Source organism: Leptopilina heterotoma, unplaced genomic scaffold (assembly GCF_015476425.1).
Source record: "Leptopilina heterotoma isolate Lh14 unplaced genomic scaffold, ASM1547642v1 Lhet_213, whole genome shotgun sequence".
Classification (NCBI taxonomy): domain Eukaryota; kingdom Metazoa; phylum Arthropoda; class Insecta; order Hymenoptera; family Figitidae; genus Leptopilina; species Leptopilina heterotoma.
In genome coordinates this window covers 423,084-441,579 of record NW_025110931.1, presented here as the reverse complement: position 1 = coordinate 441,579, position 18,496 = coordinate 423,084, and the positions used below count along the sequence as shown (strand labels likewise).

The following is an 18,496-nucleotide window of genomic DNA, read 5'->3' as shown; positions in this document are numbered from 1 at the left end:
GTATGAGCGGGTATGAGGGAGGCGTAAAATATAAGTCTGACTGAGATGACATGGCGGTGAAGGAGAGTTCTGATGACGGTGATGTTGGTGGATATGACGGATTTTCAGGTACATACATACATACATACATACATACATACATACAGAGGAAACATTATACTTAATTCAAATAGAGAAATAATTTTAAGTGATTTTGTTTAATTGAAATAAGTTTGTAAGCTTAATCCCGCAATATACAGAAAATATCTACTGCTTTGATTCAAAGATATTATTTGTTTGAATAATTATGTTTAATTTAAACATATTTTCTGTTATTATTTAAACAAAAATTATGTTTAAAAGTTTTACGTTTGCATCAAACTTGAAAATTGATTATAAATAATTTAAAATCAACTATAACTTATGTTTAAATGAAATATATTATTTTTTTAAATGAACCAAAAAATATTTGTTAATAAAAGTTAAATATGTTTGACTGTATAGCAAAGATATTTTAAGTTTGATTTAAACAAAATATGTTTAAATCAGATAAATCGTTCTCTCAGTGTTAATATGTATGTGTGCATACATACATACAAACATTCAAAAAGTCGAACATACATGAATAATTTTTTACAAGCAAACGAACATACAAAGAAACATACACGCATAGTTATATACAAACATTCAAACATACAAATAAATATACAAACATACATATACATACATACAAATATATACGCATACAAACATACGTAACACATAAAACATTCAAAGATACAAAAATACAAACATATACACATACATACAATCATACATACAAAGATTCAAACATACAAACATGTATACCTGTCCGTAAGACTCTACTCCGAAAACAAACAGTTGTGCTGCTCCATATAAGGAAGGAACACTTTGATATGTTGAGTCACAAAACCCGTATGAGGCGATTTTGCACTCTTCGGGAATTGTGCTCGGAATCAAAAAGGTGACTGAGAGTCCATCGGTATCTGTAGCACCGTCCACCTTCCACAAGTGCTTCACCCTGGTTTTTTTATTCTCTTCTTCTGCATCTACATCCAAATAGTAAGCCAATCTCTTCTGCCAAACTTCACTATTTAATGTGACTGGAAGAAGACATATGTCGTTTGGGATAGGTGGTGCCTCGCTTTTGGACCACCTACTTATTGAACTCTTCTTTTCACAGTATGTTGTACTGCTTGCTCCTAATGGTTCGCTGGAAAAATATTTTTCTTTGTGAGACACCGTTCTTTTCTAATGCGGTATAATTAATTTATCTATTTTTAAAAATTCAATAAAATTCTTAGAAGAATGAAAAAATGTTTGTGATAAAAATTATTGTATAATATTCCAGTAACCTTGTGAGAAGCTTGTCAAGCAAGATACCTCATACACGGAAAATCTTTGTTTAAGAATTGTTACAAAATTTATTTAATAATTTAGGATATGGGAAAAAACTATAAATGCTGCAGAACCGTAAATTGAAATATTATTTTAAGGTTTTCAGGAAGAACTGTAGCTAATTTCCGGACAACTTGATGAATTTTCTTGAGGAATTACAAAACTGGTTCACAAGTAGAAAAATGTAAAATTAAGAAAAAAGATTGAGGTTTTGTTTGCCCTAACCTATCATTTCTACCTAATTTTAAAGTTATGTTTGCTTTCTGACCTATCATTTTGACATAATTTTGAGGTTATGTTTGCTTTCTAAACTATCATTTTCACCTAAATTTGTGATTATGTTTGCCCTGTGACCTATGATCTAATTATGTTATGTTCGTCTCGTGACCTATGATCTTGGACCGCTGATTTTGAGGTTATGTTCGTCTCTTGACCTATGATGTTTGACCTGATTGATTGACCTATGACCTATGATCTTTTATCTTTGACTTTTGACATTCGACTTTAAAACACTGTATTCGGCGGCGAAATCTTTTTATAATATAGAGAGACATATAAATCACTTTCTTTTTGCAGCATCGTAAGCTGCTCTATGGTCACTAACTGTAGTTAGTGACTCTTGGTGAAGCCTCTTCAGAAATTTCCCCTCTTCCAGTTTGTTTTTGCAGTCTTTCACGTGAGGACGTGAATAGACAATGTAAAAAGGGTCTTTAGGCTTTCCCGTACCATACATCTTCCCAGTGCCCGAACAATCGACAGCGTTTCTGCTGTCAGAACATCGTACATACCTAAAATATAATAATAATAATAATTATAAGAAATTTATAAAATTATAAATTTTTATTTACTTATTATTAGGGGAGAGTGGGGCAAACCAGCCATACCTACGGTTTTTTGACTCTTGTGACTAAACGAATCAACCGATTTTATTTTCCGGTGGCTTGTTTGAAAGATCATTTAATTGCGCAACTTTTTTCCAGAGGCACCTATACTTTATCTTTCATTGTTTAGTTGCTGTGTTAACTTAAAAAAAATTTGCAAACGGGACAATTTGCCCCACCCCCTGGGGTAAACCGACCACCTACGTTTTTTATCTATAATATTGCATTTTTATAATCTACAATAACAACAAACATAAAGAATCATGCGAACAATGCTTGTAATAATGTAAATAATAATACAGGATTGAATTTTAATTAAATAAATAATTTTTTTAAATATCAAAAAAAAATGTTTGAAATTATCAGAGAAACAATATTAAAGGGTCTAATTCTCATTGGAAGATAATTAATTTTCATTGAAAGTAAATATTTTAATGAAAAAAATATTCTAATTGATAATATTTTTTTTGAAACTCTGATACAATGAAAATATCCTATGGCCGGTTTGCCCCACAGGCTCATTTTGAGAATAAATATTTGTTAAAAAGAAACGCTTTACAAATTCATCAAAGTTTTTGGTGGTAAATATTCCTGAGGTGTGTACCTTCAAAACCCAAGACCTAATATTTGGAAAGTTTACACGATTTCCTCAGAATTTCTTAAAGAAAAATTCGTAAAAGTGAAAAAAACAACAAAAAAAACTTTTGCTCCCAGCGTTGCACAAACAAAAGTAAAAATTGTCAAATGGAAAAAATGAGGTATACTACACATGGTGGTTTCAAATTTCTAAGTAGCACTTTTAAGAGGGGTCAGGTTTGCCCCACTCTCCCCTATACAGAATTCATGCGGAAAAAAGATCGGATATTTATTTTAAAAAATGTTTAACAGTTAATACGTGCGAAAAACTACGCGATTTCTAATGCAATTTTTAGAATAAATTGTTGAAAAAATCTTTAGAAACTCGTCCGAATTAGTATAGAATAAGGTTTGAAAAAGAGGTCAAAAAATGTTATAAAAAATTTTTTTAGCAATTATTACGTTCGGAAAAACTACTGAATTTCTATAAGAATTTTTGAAAAATTCGTATGAACTTCGCCCGAATATTATACAGAATTCATTCGGAGAAAAGATCGAAAATTAATTTCAAAAAATGTTTAGCAATTAATACGTGCGAAAATACTACTCGATTCCTAATGTAATTTTTAAAATAAATTGTTGAGAACATCTTTAAAAATTCGTCCGAATTTTGTACAGAATTAGGTTTGGAAGAAAGGTCAAAAAATATAATAAAATTTTTTTAGCAATTAGTACGTTCGGAAAAACTACTGAATTCCTAGCGGAAATAAAAAAAATTGTTCAAAAATTCAAAAAAAATTTTTTTTGAATTTTTGAACAATTTTTTTTATTTAAATTTTTTTTTTTTTTTTATTATTTTTTTTTATTTAATTTTTTTATTTTATCTCACACTCGAAATTTACACTAAATTCGTTCAGAAAAAAGGTCGAAAATTAATTTTAAAAAATTTTTTAGCAAAAATTAGGTTTGGAAAAACTACTGAATTCCTAGGACAATTTTTAAAAAAAATTCTTGAAAAATTCGTAAGAACTTCTGCCAAATATTATACAGAATTCATTAGGATAAAAGATCGGAAATTAATTTAAAAAAGGTTTTGACAATTAATACGTGCGAAAATACTACTCGATTCCTAATGTAAATTTTAGAATAAATTGTTAAAAACATCTTTACAAATTCGTCGGAATTTTGTACAGAATTAGGTTTGGAAAAAAGGTAAAAAAATATAATAAAAAATTTTTTAGCAATTAATACGTTTGGAAAAACTACTGAATTCCTAGCTGAACTTAAAAAAATTGTTGAAAAATTCAAAAGAAATTCACCCGAAATTTACACTGAATTCGTTTAGAAAAAAGGTCGGAAATTAATTTAAAAATTTTTTTTATTAAAAATTAGGTACGGAAAAACTACTGAATTCCTAGCGGAATTCGTAAGAAATTCGCCTGAATTTTATACAGAATTCATTCGAAGAAAAGATAGGAAATTAATTTAAAAAAGGTTTTAGTAATTAATACGTGCGAAAATACTACGCGATTCCTAATGTAATTTTTAGAATAAATTGTGGACAAAATCTTTAGAAATTCGTCCGAATTTTGTATAGAATTAGGTTTGGAAAAGAGGTCAAAACATGTAATAAAATTTTTTTTAGCAATTAATACGTTCGGAAAAAGTACTGAATTCCTAGCGGAATTAAGAAAAAAAATTGTTGAATAATTTTTAAAGAATTCGCCAGAATTTTATACTGAATTCGTTCAAAAAAGATCGGAAATTAATTTTAAAAAATTTTTAGTAATTCATACGTGCGAAAATACTACGCGATTCTTAATGTAATTATTGGAATAAATTGTTAAAAAAATCTTTAGAAATATATATACTAACCGAAAGGGCTTCCCGTTCGTTCCTGGATCTTTTCCTTCCTTATCCAAATGATACCTCTTAATGTCACGATAGCACCTATCCTCAGATTTATATAGATCTAAAGGTACATCTCGCTCCTGATGTGCAATGGGTATGAATTTTTTCGAAGGTGCCTTCCTTTTACATTTATTTTTACCTTGTGAAAACATTTTTACAAAGCACAAACAAACCGCAAAAAAGTAAAATTAAAATGGCAGACGGAACAACAGTCAATTGTTTTTTAACAAACATATATATATATATATATATTGTGACGTTATTTTTACGATTTACGTCACAAAAGCACTAATCTGAGAACATTTTTTCTAGTATTTGAATTTTGGTAATATTAATTGTCTTTGTTAAAGTAAATTTGTTACAGTGTCTGTTTTAGTATTTGTTTAAGTAATTATTGTACACTTAGCAGAAGTTCAATTGAAACATTGGCTTTCCATACTAAGGAATTTTGATAAATTAGTTTAGTTTTAGTGAGTTGGCAGGCTTTGTCAAACGAAAGCGACTTCGTTTGGCAAAGAAGCTCTCCTTTTGGGTTAATTGACAGGTTCCTATGGTCAAGAAGGTCGCAATCTTGCCATAGGAAAAGTCGTTTTAGTTTAAGTATCATAGTATTAGTAATTCAGAATTCTGGGAGAAGCAAGGTAGGAGAAAACCCCCTTTTTGTATGGAAATATCGAGAATACCGATAAGTCACCTAACGCCAAAATTCAGTACTAATTCCCAATTTAAAATAATTCTGCAAAACCTTTTGAATCTCTCTCTTGTCATCGATCCCTTGTTGTGTTAAAATCGTTAGTTAATTTCTCCGGTTTTAGTAAAAATGTAATAGATTTAGAATCAGTTTTACTTTAGTTACAGTTTAATTCTTTTATGGTTTCGAATTGTTAAATAATATGTTACAGTGAGTTTAATATTCCAATTAATTATTAGCTTAATGTTTTCTTTAATAAATAATAAATTTAAAGTGCAAAATGAAATCATAATCCCTATCACGAGTCAACTTATCATCGATACAGAATCTGTAAGTTATTTATATTATTTATGGTTCTTTGTTATAATCCAGAATACTCAAGTAATTCTGCTTATGGTTTTTTATTATTTTAATTATTAATTATAAACGACAAAATGATCATCACTATTTATTGTAACTTGTCAATTTAATTTCGTTGGTACAATATACTTAATTATTTTTATCTAATCGATTGTTAATTTATTTATAATTCCGTCACTGTGTTTTAAACTACCTTCTCTTTCTTAAATACAAAACTCACCCCTCTCTCCACGACCAGCATAGCTGACTAGTACCGGCACGTGCAAAAAATCTAGTTAATATTAATGTTTGTTTAGTCGGTCTTAATTAAGTATTGAGTAATGTTTGATTTAATGATTTTTGATTAATTATGTTTTAGTCCGGTTGACAATACCGGCGATACAAAAGTTGTCTGGCGCCCTACCGGGGACCACCTAGACAAACTATAAAGAACTAGATTGCACAAGTAACGTTTTCTTTAGTTAAATATTGAAATTCGGATAAAATCAGATTTTGAGTATGTAAAGTTGTCTTAGAATTCAGTTACAGTAACTTTAAAATTATAGTTTCAGAACTATTTTGGATTTATAAATGATTGTTTATTATTAATGTTCCATTTAGTTTCCTTATAATAATAGTGTAGAAAAAAGCGTTACAATTTGGCGCCCAACGTGGGGCGCACAAGTCAATATTTTTGAGAAAGTAGTTCAGTGAGTAATAGAGAAAAGAAATTTTTTTAGAAAAAAAAATTATTTTTAGTCATGTTGTTAAAGTGTGTTACAGATAATTAAAATACGTAAAGTAACTGATTAATTTTTATAAATGTAATATTATAAGAATCGACCAACTTATCTATTTTCATGTATAAATCTCATATTTTTTAATTTACAAAAAAAAGATGAAGAGAATATTGTAATTGACTAATATTAATTTTCATAACAGAAAATTAAAATTTGAAAAATTCAGTGTCTTTAATCTCTGTTTTCTTCTTTTTTTTGAAAGAATTTTTAATTAGGAAATTTTATTTCGAAAGGAATGATGATTATTTTGTTGTTGACAATAAATTGATGTAAAGTATTATACATGCTTTATTGTCCAATTTCATTTTGTCTCGATGATTTGTTTCGAAAAATTGTTTATTTTTAGAATTTTAATATTTTAGCCATTGTTACAGTAACCTTTACTTGGCTTATAATTATTGAAAGTCAATAATAATGAACCAAGTTTGTAAGCTTCTGTTGTTAATTATATTTTATCCCTTTTGAATCGATGAAATTAATTAACTTCTTATTTACGAAGTTATTATAATCTCTTTTTTTTAATTTAAATTTGTTCTCTGTAAGGGCGAATATGGAAAAAACTGAGTGATCACATGACTTGCCCTACCTCTGAAAATTAAAAATTTTGGGGGAAATTTGCAAGTGGGGAAACCCCCCTCACCCGAGGAAAGACCATGTCCCTAACAAGTGGTCGACGCCATGCTCATTAGTTTTGCGGATTCTAAATTGAATAGTCGTGTTTTCGCCATTTAAATAAGTTTCCTGAAAATTCTCGTGCTACAGTTTCAATTAATTAGTTATTAATTAACTTACTTGCCACAGTAGTATTATTCTTTTTTCTTATTTTTCATTTTTATTAAAAGCTGCAGTTTTTTTAAGAGTTATTTTTGGGTTCTTCTTATTTAATAATTTTAGTTCTTTTTTTGAGTTGGTTATAAAACCAGAACTCTTGTGTGTGGTGCATTGTGCCATCCACTTACACCTCAACCCCGTGTGGATAGTTCCTGTCGTGTCATCCACCGAGTAAGTAACTATAAAATCAATTCGATTCAGTGTAAAAGAAAAATTTTGTGTATAAATTTTCCTTTTCTCGCCATGTGCTAGCATCCTACCGGCGCCTATTTGGTATGCGTGAGTATTACTCATGGTGTCGGATTAGTAGTAGTGTGTAAAGCGTACGAGTATAGAAACGTGCTTCCCCTCTGATCCTCTCGCGCCAGTGATATACTCGCTCTCGCTCACTCCTATAGTGCGATCTCCGTCCTATCGAGTCTCTGCTTTGTGCGATCGTTCGTACTTTCAAGCAACCAAGACCAGTGCATATGCACTATATCTTTCTCCGTCTAACCCATTGAAGTGTATTATCTTGCTTTTATTCATACAGTACCTTGGTATAGAAAGTTACAGAAATCAAAATTTCGAATATTTCACGAAAGAAAATAGTTACAGAAATTAGAATTTTAAGAACATCCTTGTGAGAAACAGTTATAGAAATTTGATTTTAAATATTTTTCAAAAAAAATATAGTTACAGAAATTTATTAAAAGGTAAAAAGTAAAAAGAATAAAAATGGCAGACCAACGGTCTATAAAATCAGATACCTCCGAACCATCACAGTTGCAGCCATTGTTACACGATCTGAACCTTGGTTACGACGGGTATGATGCAGAAAATAATCATGATCAATTGCGTGAAGACCAAATACCATTCGAGCCTGAAATACAACACCGTGTAAATGGAGAATTTAATTTCGAAAATGTTAATACCTCTCGCGGACATTATTCTCGCTCAAACAACACTAGAGAAACGCGTAATTTCCACAGACGTAGAATCATTCCTAATCCTCGGGACTACCAATTTGATACTGTTCACATCCCAGCAACAACAATAAATACTCCGACTCCATTGAGCCCTCATTTGCTGTTACAAACACTACATCGCTGGAATTTACAATTCAGTGGTGATCGTGGAGAAGATGTTGAAAATTATATAAATCGAATCGATGAGGGTCGTGAATTATTGGTTATGCGTGAATCAGATTTATTAAAAGCCATTCCTTTTACGTTAAAAGATGCAGCGTTAACATGGTACAGAAGATTCATTCTTGAATACGCAACAAAAGCCGCTCCACTGCACAAATTGGTCAAGAAAAATCAACCCTGGGAATGGAAAGAAGATCAGGAGAGTGCCTTCAACACATTAAAATCACTGTTGACAACCACTCCTACATTAGCATGTCCTAACTTCAAACTACCATTCACCTTACAAATTGACGCAAGTTCTGTCGGATTAGGAGCAGTGTTGACCCAAAATATTGAAGGTCAAGAGCGAGTGATTGCTTACGCTAGTCGCGCCCTTTCAAATGCCGAGAAGAACTACACGGTTACAGAACTGGAATGTTTAGCCGTAGTTTGGTCCGTTAAAAAGTTCCGTTGTTACTTAGAAGGCTACTCATTCACAGTAATAACGGATCACAGTAGTTTACGCTGGTTACACAATTTGAAAAACCCAACTGGTCGACTCGCAAGATGGGCTCTAGAACTCATGGAATATGACCTGACGATCATCCCCCGGAAAGGAGCACTTCACCACGTTCCAGACGCTTTATCGCGCATACCTGAACAAATGTCGGATCATGTTCACCAAATTGAAGTGATAGAAGACCGATGGTACTTGAAGCGTCTACAGGAAGTCGAACAACATCCTGACAGGTTTCCAAACTGGAAAATCGAAGATAATCGACTTTACTACCACAAACCAGCTGATTTTCCAGAAACCGAAGTCACAGATCTAAATGCCTGGAAGTTGGTATTCTACAGGGAATGTTGTCTACAGGCCTTACAGGAAAACCATTCAATTCCTCAGTCAGGGCATTTTGGTGTAAAGAAGACTCATCGCAGAATCGCAACTCAATACTATTGGCCAAGCATGTTCAAGGATGTTGTTTCTTTTGTTAGGCATTGTGAAACTTGTCAACGCACCAAGGTCGAGCAAATCCGACCTGTTAGTTTTATGGGAAAGAAGACTGTTGAGGAACCCTGGACAGTGGTAGCTACAGACATAATGGGACCTTTGACTCCTAGTTCCAGAGGTAACGTGTACATTTTGGTCATTTAAGACCTTTACACCAAATGGATAGAGATACAGCCTTTAAGAAAAGCTACAGGTCTAACAATATCAGCAGCGTTACAGGACTTAGTTATTAACCGTTGGGGGTCATCTAAAGTTTTACTTACGGATAACGGTACCGAATTTGTAAATAATAACATGAAAGCCTTAGCGACTAAAATAGGATTTCGACACATGACCACTCCACCTTATCGACCTCAGGCCGACCCTGTCGAACGAGTAAATCGAGTAGTACGCACCATGATAATCGCATTTATAGAAAGAAGTCAACGTGAGTGGGACCTACACCTCCCAGAATTTCGTTTTGCACACAACACAGCGTACCACTCCTCAATCCAAAGTACTCCAGCGTTTCTTAATTTCGGGCGCGAACCATCAGCCGCGATATCCCTACGCCGAGAACTAGAAAGAGATATGGTCATTGTCCACCAACCCTCACTAACTTGGTCTAAAAGAATGCAACAGCTTAACGAATTGCGAAATAGTATCGTTCACGCTCTAGACAGTGCCTTCCGAAAACAATCTTTCTATTATAACCGCAAACGACGCGACCAACGATACGAAGTCGGTGATTTAGTATGGAAAAAGCAACGCGTGCTATCCGCCGCAGATAGACACTTCATGGCGAAACTAGCAGATGCATTTCACGGTCCCTTTATTGTCACTAAGCGCATATCAAATGTGGTTTCTGTTCTGGAAGATTTACAGGGGCAATCGATGGGAAAGTTTTCGGTACAAGACCTAAAACCTTACCATTCATTACTCCAAGATAACCCAGATTAACCTAAAGTAATAAATTAAATTACAGTACTTAACAAAGATCGTTACAGAATTTAAAATGTCTTAATAATTAACGTTACAGTATTCCTCACGACTCAGTTTGTTCAACATTGAGTTTCAACGTTTGTCTTTGTATTTGTCTATATTTGTGTTTCTTGTGTTCCTGTACACCAATACCAAATGTGGTATTTTGGTATAACATTCATGTCCAGAATAAGTTACAGTATAATCTAGTGTTCCAGTATTTTCAATAAAGTTACAGTTTTTCAATAAACGCTACAGTAAAGTCGTCTTGTTACCGTCCAGGTGGTGGATCCTGTAAGTGTATTCGAAAATTACAATAAAAGAATGTTACAGGCTCATAATGGAATACCCTCCACCTGACTCCACGTGTCAAATGGATGAGGCGGAGATTTTACAAATCTCCGACTCGGAGGACGACCTATCGACGATAGACAGCCTCGATAGCCACCTTCTTGAAGAGGAAGAGGACGAGATTCGACCACCATCGTCACCAAACTCGTCAAGCTCTTCAAGCATCGAAATAATCGAGATGGAGGAGGAACTAAGAGACGCTGCGCAAATGGAGGAAGACAGGGACTTTCGGGAAGAAGAATTAGAAAATGGGGACTGGCAGATGGAGGAGGAACCGAGATTTGCTGCACCCCAAGATGAACTCGAAGAAATCCCTCGAATCCCTACACCACCCGCCTGGAATCCACCAGAGCCAGAAGAATTTGGGCCAGATGAGATCAGGGGACCCCCGTTGGAAATACCAGTCCACCTATAGGAAGATCCTTTCTGGGACCCCATCAGACCCTTTGCACCAGCTCTAGCGTGGCTGGAGCAGTATAAACCAGGACTGTTCCGGGCAATCCACGAAATGGTGTCTCGGTATAGTCACCAAGCCAACGAAGATTGTCCCATAAGATGGAGAACCGACCTGGCTGGTTGTTCCGCACTCCCCAGTGAAATCCTGGAATGGCCACTCACGGTGCCAACCACCAACGATCAAGGCACCCAAACGGAACGGAACGTCGACGAGACGCAAACACAAACGGAGGGCGTACTCTGCCACACTACGCCACCCAAACCTGCTCCCGGACCATCTACACAGACTGTTCCTAGACCTTCCCCATCAACAATGGACGTCGACCCTATCTCCTCAGACTCAGAGGAAGCAGAAGGCCCCTTCGACCCCTTGAAGGCACCCAAGCGACCTATCGAAAAAGCCAATTGGTGGACTGAAGAAGATTCCTCCAGCCACCAATCAGAGCGATACATCCGACCCAGGAAGCGGAAGAATTGGAAGAAGCCGTATGTGAGACCAAGGGAAACGGCCTACAGCCGACCACCCGAACCCACGTGCTTCCTGAACGCCAGAGGGGAACCAGTTCCAGGCCCATCACGAGGACCAACTCCAAGCCGAGAACGAGGCCCAGAACCAGCTCGAGGTCAAGCACCAGGTCCAGAACCAGCCTAAGTACCGGTTCCAGCCCCTCGACGCCTCTGTTGGAATTGCCAGAGGCCGAGCCACCGCTACGGCACCAGCCCTTATGAACGGACCATTTTTTGCCAAATGTGTGGCCGACGAGGGTACACGGCCAAGAACTGTCTGAAAGACGCAGAAAAATGGGCGTCAATGGGACCGTACGTTTCGAAATACGGGAGGAACATCCCAAGGGACCACCAACACCCATACAGACAACACCGTTGAGGCCAGTGTCAGATTTATTATATAAGAATAATTTTTCACTCATTTTCACTTATAATTCACTTGAATTTTTCACTCATTTTCACTTATAATTCACTTCAATTTTTCAGTCATTTTTTACTTATATTTACTTATAGTTCACTTAATGTTTAATTATATTTGCCTTCACTTGCGATCCACTTGATATTAATTTATAATTACTCATTTCTCACCCTACTTCATATTCACCGTATATTCACTATGTTATTTACTTTGACGGGGGGAGAACACTCCTTGTGTTACAAAATTTTTTTCCTGACTCAATTATAACTTGAGTTAAACCCACATTGTTACATTGTAATAACTTGTGATACAATCCCATGATTTCTACGATAACTTTCTCTTTTGTGATTAACACAATTAGTATTATTATTAAATCTTTTGAAAATTTGGTGACAAGCCGTCGGAACGACGCGTTACAGTACAAGTGCGTTAATTTGAAAGTAAATCTTTGCAACATTTCTGGAAGCAATTTTTTTTCGTTTTACTTGCGTTACAGTACAAGTGTACAAGTGCGTTAATTTGAAAGTAAATCTTTGCAACATTTCTGGACGCAATTTGCTTTCGTAATATTTTTCATAATTTTCACTACCCTCATTTTAAACAAACTTAAGAGTTTCCTTTCTCAATCTGAAGCAACGTCTCCATATTCATAATTTACTGTTCCACAGACTTGAAATCTGTTGCCTTTGGACGTACCTACTTTGAGTCCCAACTTCATAATAAAATAAGACAATTTTCACTTAATTCACTTAATTCACTATAACTTTCAATATATTATTGTCCCTTACTTCACTAATAATCCGGCCCAGTATCCCTATGACCATTGTTGATACAACATCCATCGCTATCATACTATTTGTACCATTAGATTTCAGTCTCTGAGATAAAAAGTACTTGGTGTTGAATTTAAAAGTTGTGTGGTCTTATCTGAACCGATACTTCCAATCCACAATTTTCATTACTATTTGAACCTAAGTAGTCAATTGAGAGTAGTTCCCTTTTTTAAACCTCCAGAGCGTTAGCTCGGTATCGGGAGTGCACCTTGTGAAATTTAGTTTTATCGTAATAGAGTTTCGTTTATATTTATTGTTATGTCAATAACCGTTTAGAGTTCAGAATAGTTGGTGTCCCGATTTTAGAGGATATTTATTCACGTATATTTTTCCCTTCCACAATCTTTCTGTTGAGAGGCGAGTTGTGACGTTATTTTTACGATTTACGTCACAAAAGCACTAATCTGAGAACATTTTTTCTAGTATTTGAATTTTGGTAATATTAATTGTCTTTGTTAAAGTAAATTTGTTACAGTGTCTGTTTTAGTATTTGTTTAAGTAATTATTCTACACTTAGCAGAAGTCTAATTGAAACATTGGCGCTCCATACTAAGGAATTTTACGTTGGTGAAGTTCACAACGTTTATAATCAACGATTTCATAAAAAAAATATTTTTTTAAGCAAATTTTTATTAATTTTTGTATAGAAAATATTTTGGTTAGTATGTTGAATAATGATTTACAAAAGAAATATTTGTGAACAAAAAATTTTATTCTTTTTCGTAGGAAAATAATTTTTTTTTTCAATCGTTGATCATAAACGTTGCGAACTTCACCGACGTGGAATTTTGATAAATTAGTTTAGTTCTAGTGAGTTGGCAGGCTTTGTCAAACGAAAGCGACTTCGTTTGGCAAAGAAGCTCTCCTTTTGGGTTAATTGACAGGTTCCTATGGTCAAGAAGGTCGCAATCTTGCCATAGGAAAAGTCGTTTTAGTTTAAGTATCATAGTATTAGTAATTCAGAATTCTGGGAGAAGCAAGGTAGGAGAAAACCCCCCTTTTTTATGAAAATATGGAGAATACCGATAAGTCACCTAACGCCAAAATTCAGTACTAATTTCAAATTAAAATAATTCTGCAAAACCTTTTGAATCTCTCTCTTGTCATCGATCCCTTGTTGTGTTAACATCGTTAGTTAATTTCTCCGGTTTTAGTAAAAATGTAATAGATTTAGAATCAGTTCTAGTTTAGTTACAGTTTAATTCTTTTATGGTTTCGAATTGTTAAATAATATGTTACAGTGAGTTTAATATTCCAATTAATTATTAGCTTAATGTTTTCTTTAATAAATAATAAATTTAAAGTGCAAAATGAAATCATGATCCCTATCACGAGTCAACTTATCATCGATACAGAATCTGTAAGTTAATTATATTATTTATGGTTCTTTGTTATAATCCAGAATACTGAAGTAATTCTGCTTATGGTTTTTTATTATTTTAATTATTAATTATTATAAACGACAAAATGATCATCACTATTTATTGTAACTTGTCAATTTAATTTCGTTGGTACAATATACTTAATTATTTTTATCTAATCGATTGTTAATTTATTTATAATTCCGTCACTGTGTTTTAAACTACCTTCTCTTTCTTAAATACAAAACTCACCCCTCTCTCCATTAAAATCATTATAAACAAATTATAAATTAATATCAAGTGGATCGCAAGTGAAGGCAAATATAATTAAACATTAAGTGAACTATAAGTGAATATAAGTGAAAAATGAGTGAAAAATTGAAGTGAATTATAAGTGAAAATGAGTGAAAAATTCAAGTGAATTATAAGTGAAAATGAGTGAAAAATTATTCTTATATAATAAATCTGACACTGGCCTCAACGGTGTTGTCTGTATGGGTGTTGGTGGTCCCTTGGGATGTTCCTCCCGTATTTCGAAACGTACGGTCCCATTGACGCCCATTTTTCTGCGTCTTTCAGACAGTTCTTGGCCGTGTACCCTCGTCGGCCACACATTTGGCAAAAAATGGTCCGTTCATAAGGGCTGGTGCCGTAGCGGTGGCTCGGCCTCTGGCAATTCCAACAGAGGCGTCGAGGGGCTGGAACCGGTACTTAGGCTGGTTCTGGACCTGGTGCTTGACCTCGAGCTGGTTCTGGGCCTCGTTCTCGGCTTGGAGTTGGTCCTCGTGATGGGCCTGGAACTGGTTCCCCTCTGGCGTTCAGGAAGCACGTGGGTTCGGGTGGTCGGCTGTAGGCCGTTTCCCTTGGTCTCACATACGGCTTCTTCCAATTCTTCCGCTTCCTGGGTCGGATGTATCGCTCTGATTGGTGGCTGGAGGAATCTTCTTCAGTCCACCAATTGGCTTTTTCGATAGGTCGCTTGGGTGCCTTCAAGGGGTCGAAGGGGCCTTCTGCTTCCTCTGAGTCTGAGGAGATAGGGTCGACGTCCATTGTTGATGGGGAAGGTCTAGGAACAGTCTGTGTAGATGGTCCGGGAGCAGGTTTGGGTGGCGTAGTGTGGCAGAGTACGCCCTCCGTTTGTGTTTGCGTCTCGTCGACGTTCCGTTCCGTTTGGGTGCCTTGATCGTTGGTGGTTGGCACCGTGAGTGGCCATTCCAGGATTTCACTGGGGAGTGCGGAACAACCAGCCAGGTCGGTTCTCCATCTTATGGGACAATCTTCGTTGGCTTGGTGACTATACCGAGACACCATTTCGTGGATTGCCCGGAACAGTCCTGGTTTATACTGCTCCAGCCACGCTAGAGCTGGTGCAAAGGGTCTGATGGGGTCCCAGAAAGGATCTTCCTATAGGTGGACTGGTATTTCCAACGGGGGTCCCCTGATCTCATCTGGCCCAAATTCTTCTGGCTCTGGTGGATTCCAGGCGGGTGGTGTAGGGATTCGAGGGATTTCTTCGAGTTCATCTTGGGGTGCAGCAAATCTCGGTTCCTCCTCCATCTGCCAGTCCCCATTTTCTAATTCTTCTTCCCGAAAGTCCCTGTCTTCCTCCATTTGCGCAGCGTCTCTTAGTTCCTCCTCCATCTCGATTATTTCGATGCTTGAAGAGCTTGACGAGTTTGGTGACGATGGTGGTCGAATCTCGTCCTCTTCCTCTTCAAGAAGGTGGCTATCGAGGCTGTCTATCGTCGATAGGTCGTCCTCCGAGTCGGAGATTTGTAAAATCTCCGCCTCATCCATTTGACACGTGGAGTCAGGTGGAGGGTATTCCATTATGAGCCTGTAACATTCTTTTATTGTAATTTTCGAATACACTTACAGGATCCACCACCTGGACGGTAACAAGACGACTTTACTGTAGCGTTTATTGAAAAACTGTAACTTTATTGAAAATACTGGAACACTAGATTATACTGTAACTTATTCTGGACATGAATGTTATACCAAAATACCACATTTGGTATTGGTGTACAGGAACACAAGAAACACAAATATAGACAAATACAAAGACAAACGTTGAAACTCAATGTTGAACAAACTGAGTCGTGAGGAATACTGTAACGTTAATTATTAAGACATTTTAAATTCTGTAACGATCTTTGTTAAGTACTGTAATTTAATTTATTACTTTAGGTTAATCTGGGTTATCTTGGAGTAATGAATGGTAAGGTTTTAGGTCTTGTACCGAAAACTTTCCCATCGATTGCCCCTGTAAATCTTCCAGAACAGAAACCACATTTGATATGCGCTTAGTGACAATAAAGGGACCGTGAAATGCATCTGCTAGTTTCGCCATGAAGTGTCTATCTGCGGCGGATAGCACGCGTTGCTTTTTCCATACTAAATCACCGACTTCGTATCGTTGGTCGCGTCGTTTGCGGTTATAATAGAAAGATTGTTTTCGGAAGGCACTGTCTAGAGCGTGAACGATACTATTTCGCAATTCGTTAAGCTGTTGCATTCTTTTAGACCAAGTTAGTGAGGGTTGGTGGACAATGACCATATCTCTTTCTAGTTCTCGGCGTAGGGATATCGCGGCTGATGGTTCGCGCCCGAAATTAAGAAACGCTGGAGTACTTTGGATTGAGGAGTGGTACGCTGTGTTGTGTGCAAAACGAAATTCTGGGAGGTGTAGGTCCCACTCACGTTGACTTCTTTCTATAAATGCGATTATCATGGTGCGTACTACTCGATTTACTCGTTCGACAGGGTCGGCCTGAGGTCGATAAGGTGGAGTGGTCATGTGTCGAAATCCTATTTTAGTCGCTAAGGCTTTCATGTTATTATTTACAAATTCGGTACCGTTATCCGTAAGTAAAACTTTAGATGACCCCCAACGGTTAATAACTAAGTCCTGTAACGCTGCTGATATTGTTAGACCTGTAGCTTTTCTTAAAGGCTGTATCTCTATCCATTTGGTGTAAAGGTCTTAAATGACCAAAATGTACACGTTACCTCTGGAACTAGGAGTCAAAGGTCCCATTATGTCTGTAGCTACCACTGTCCAGGGTTCCTCAACAGTCTTCTTTCCCATAAAACTAACAGGTCGGATTTGCTCGACCTTGGTGCGTTGACAAGTTTCACAATGCCTAACAAAAGAAACAACATCCTTGAACATGCTTGGCCAATAGTATTGAGTTGCGATTCTGCGATGAGTCTTCTTTACACCAAAATGCCCTGACTGAGGAATTGAATGGTTTTCCTGTAAGGCCTGTAGACAACATTCCCTGTAGAATACCAACTTCCAGGCATTTAGATCTGTGACTTCGGTTTCTGGAAAATCAGCTGGTTTGTGGTAGTAAAGTCGATTATCTTCGATTTTCCAGTTTGGAAACCTGTCAGGATGTTGTTCGACTTCCTGTAGACGCTTCAAGTACCATCGGTCTTCTATCACTTCAATTTGGTGAACATGATCCGACATTTGTTCAGGTATGCGCGATAAAGCGTCTGGAACGTGGTGAAGTGCTCCTTTCCGGGGGATGATCGTCAGGTCATATTCCATGAGTTCTAGAGCCCATCTTGCGAGTCGACCAGTTGGGTTTTTCAAATTGTGTAACCAGCGTAAACTACTGTGATCCGTTATTACTGTGAATGAGTAGCCTTCTAAGTAACAACGGAACTTTTTAACGGACCAAACTACGGCTAAACATTCCAGTTCTGTAACCGTGTAGTTCTTCTCGGCATTTGAAAGGGCGCGACTAGCGTAAGCAATCACTCGCTCTTGACCTTCAATATTTTGGGTCAACACTGCTCCTAATCCGACAGAACTTGCGTCAATTTGTAAGGTGAATGGTAGTTTGAAGTTAGGACATGCTAATGTAGGAGTGGTTGTCAACAGTGATTTTAATGTGTTGAAGGCACTCTCCTGATCTTCTTTCCATTCCCAGGGTTGATTTTTCTTGACCAATTTGTGCAGTGGAGCGGCTTTTGTTGCGTATTCAAGAATGAATCTTCTGTACCATGTTAACGCTGCATCTTTTAACGTAAAAGGAATGGCTTTTAATA

At 36.1% G+C, this 18,496-nt stretch overlaps 5 protein-coding genes across 5 annotated transcripts; 2 read left to right on the top strand and 3 right to left on the bottom strand.

Moving 5' to 3' along the window:
• Positions 1 to 800: 800 nt before the first annotated feature.
• Positions 801 to 5,421, bottom strand: LOC122501730. Its single transcript, XM_043611444.1, has 2 exons — positions 4,731 to 5,421; positions 801 to 2,186 (listed from the first exon to the last, which is right to left on the bottom strand). Exons 1-2 carry the CDS (start codon positions 4,916 to 4,918, stop codon positions 1,958 to 1,960), a joined length of 417 nt encoding a protein of 138 aa, XP_043467379.1. The 5' UTR covers positions 4,919 to 5,421; the 3' UTR covers positions 801 to 1,957.
• Positions 5,422 to 9,842: 4,421 nt separating this feature from the next.
• On the top strand, positions 9,843 to 10,487 carry LOC122501749. The gene has a single exon (XM_043611462.1). The coding sequence runs from the start codon at positions 9,843 to 9,845 to the stop codon at positions 10,485 to 10,487; it is 645 nt and encodes a 214-aa protein (XP_043467397.1).
• Positions 10,488 to 11,367: 880 nt separating this feature from the next.
• Positions 11,368 to 11,967, top strand: LOC122501748 (translation initiation factor IF-2-like). The gene has a single exon (XM_043611461.1). The coding sequence runs from the start codon at positions 11,368 to 11,370 to the stop codon at positions 11,965 to 11,967; it is 600 nt and encodes a 199-aa protein (XP_043467396.1).
• A 3,178-nt stretch (positions 11,968 to 15,145) lies between these two features.
• On the bottom strand, positions 15,146 to 15,745 carry LOC122501747 (translation initiation factor IF-2-like). Its single transcript, XM_043611460.1, has one exon. It carries the CDS (start codon positions 15,743 to 15,745, stop codon positions 15,146 to 15,148), a length of 600 nt encoding a protein of 199 aa, XP_043467395.1.
• Positions 15,746 to 16,625: 880 nt separating this feature from the next.
• LOC122501746 lies at positions 16,626 to 17,270 on the bottom strand. The gene has a single exon (XM_043611459.1). It carries the CDS (start codon positions 17,268 to 17,270, stop codon positions 16,626 to 16,628), a length of 645 nt encoding a protein of 214 aa, XP_043467394.1.
• Positions 17,271 to 18,496: the final 1,226 nt, after the last annotated feature.

Coding starts and splice junctions, on each gene's coding strand:
- LOC122501730 (XM_043611444.1), bottom strand. CDS start 4,918: ATGTTTTCACAAGGTAAAAATAAATGTAAAAGGAAGGCACCTTCGAAA. Junction 2,187..4,730: donor ACGAACGGGAAGCCCTTTCG/GTTAGTATATAT, acceptor ATTATATTTTAG/GTATGTACGATGTTCTGACA.
- LOC122501749 (XM_043611462.1), top strand. CDS start 9,843: ATGAAAGCCTTAGCGACTAAAATAGGATTTCGACACATGACCACTCCA.
- LOC122501748 (XM_043611461.1), top strand. CDS start 11,368: ATGGTGTCTCGGTATAGTCACCAAGCCAACGAAGATTGTCCCATAAGA.
- LOC122501747 (XM_043611460.1), bottom strand. CDS start 15,745: ATGGTGTCTCGGTATAGTCACCAAGCCAACGAAGATTGTCCCATAAGA.
- LOC122501746 (XM_043611459.1), bottom strand. CDS start 17,270: ATGAAAGCCTTAGCGACTAAAATAGGATTTCGACACATGACCACTCCA.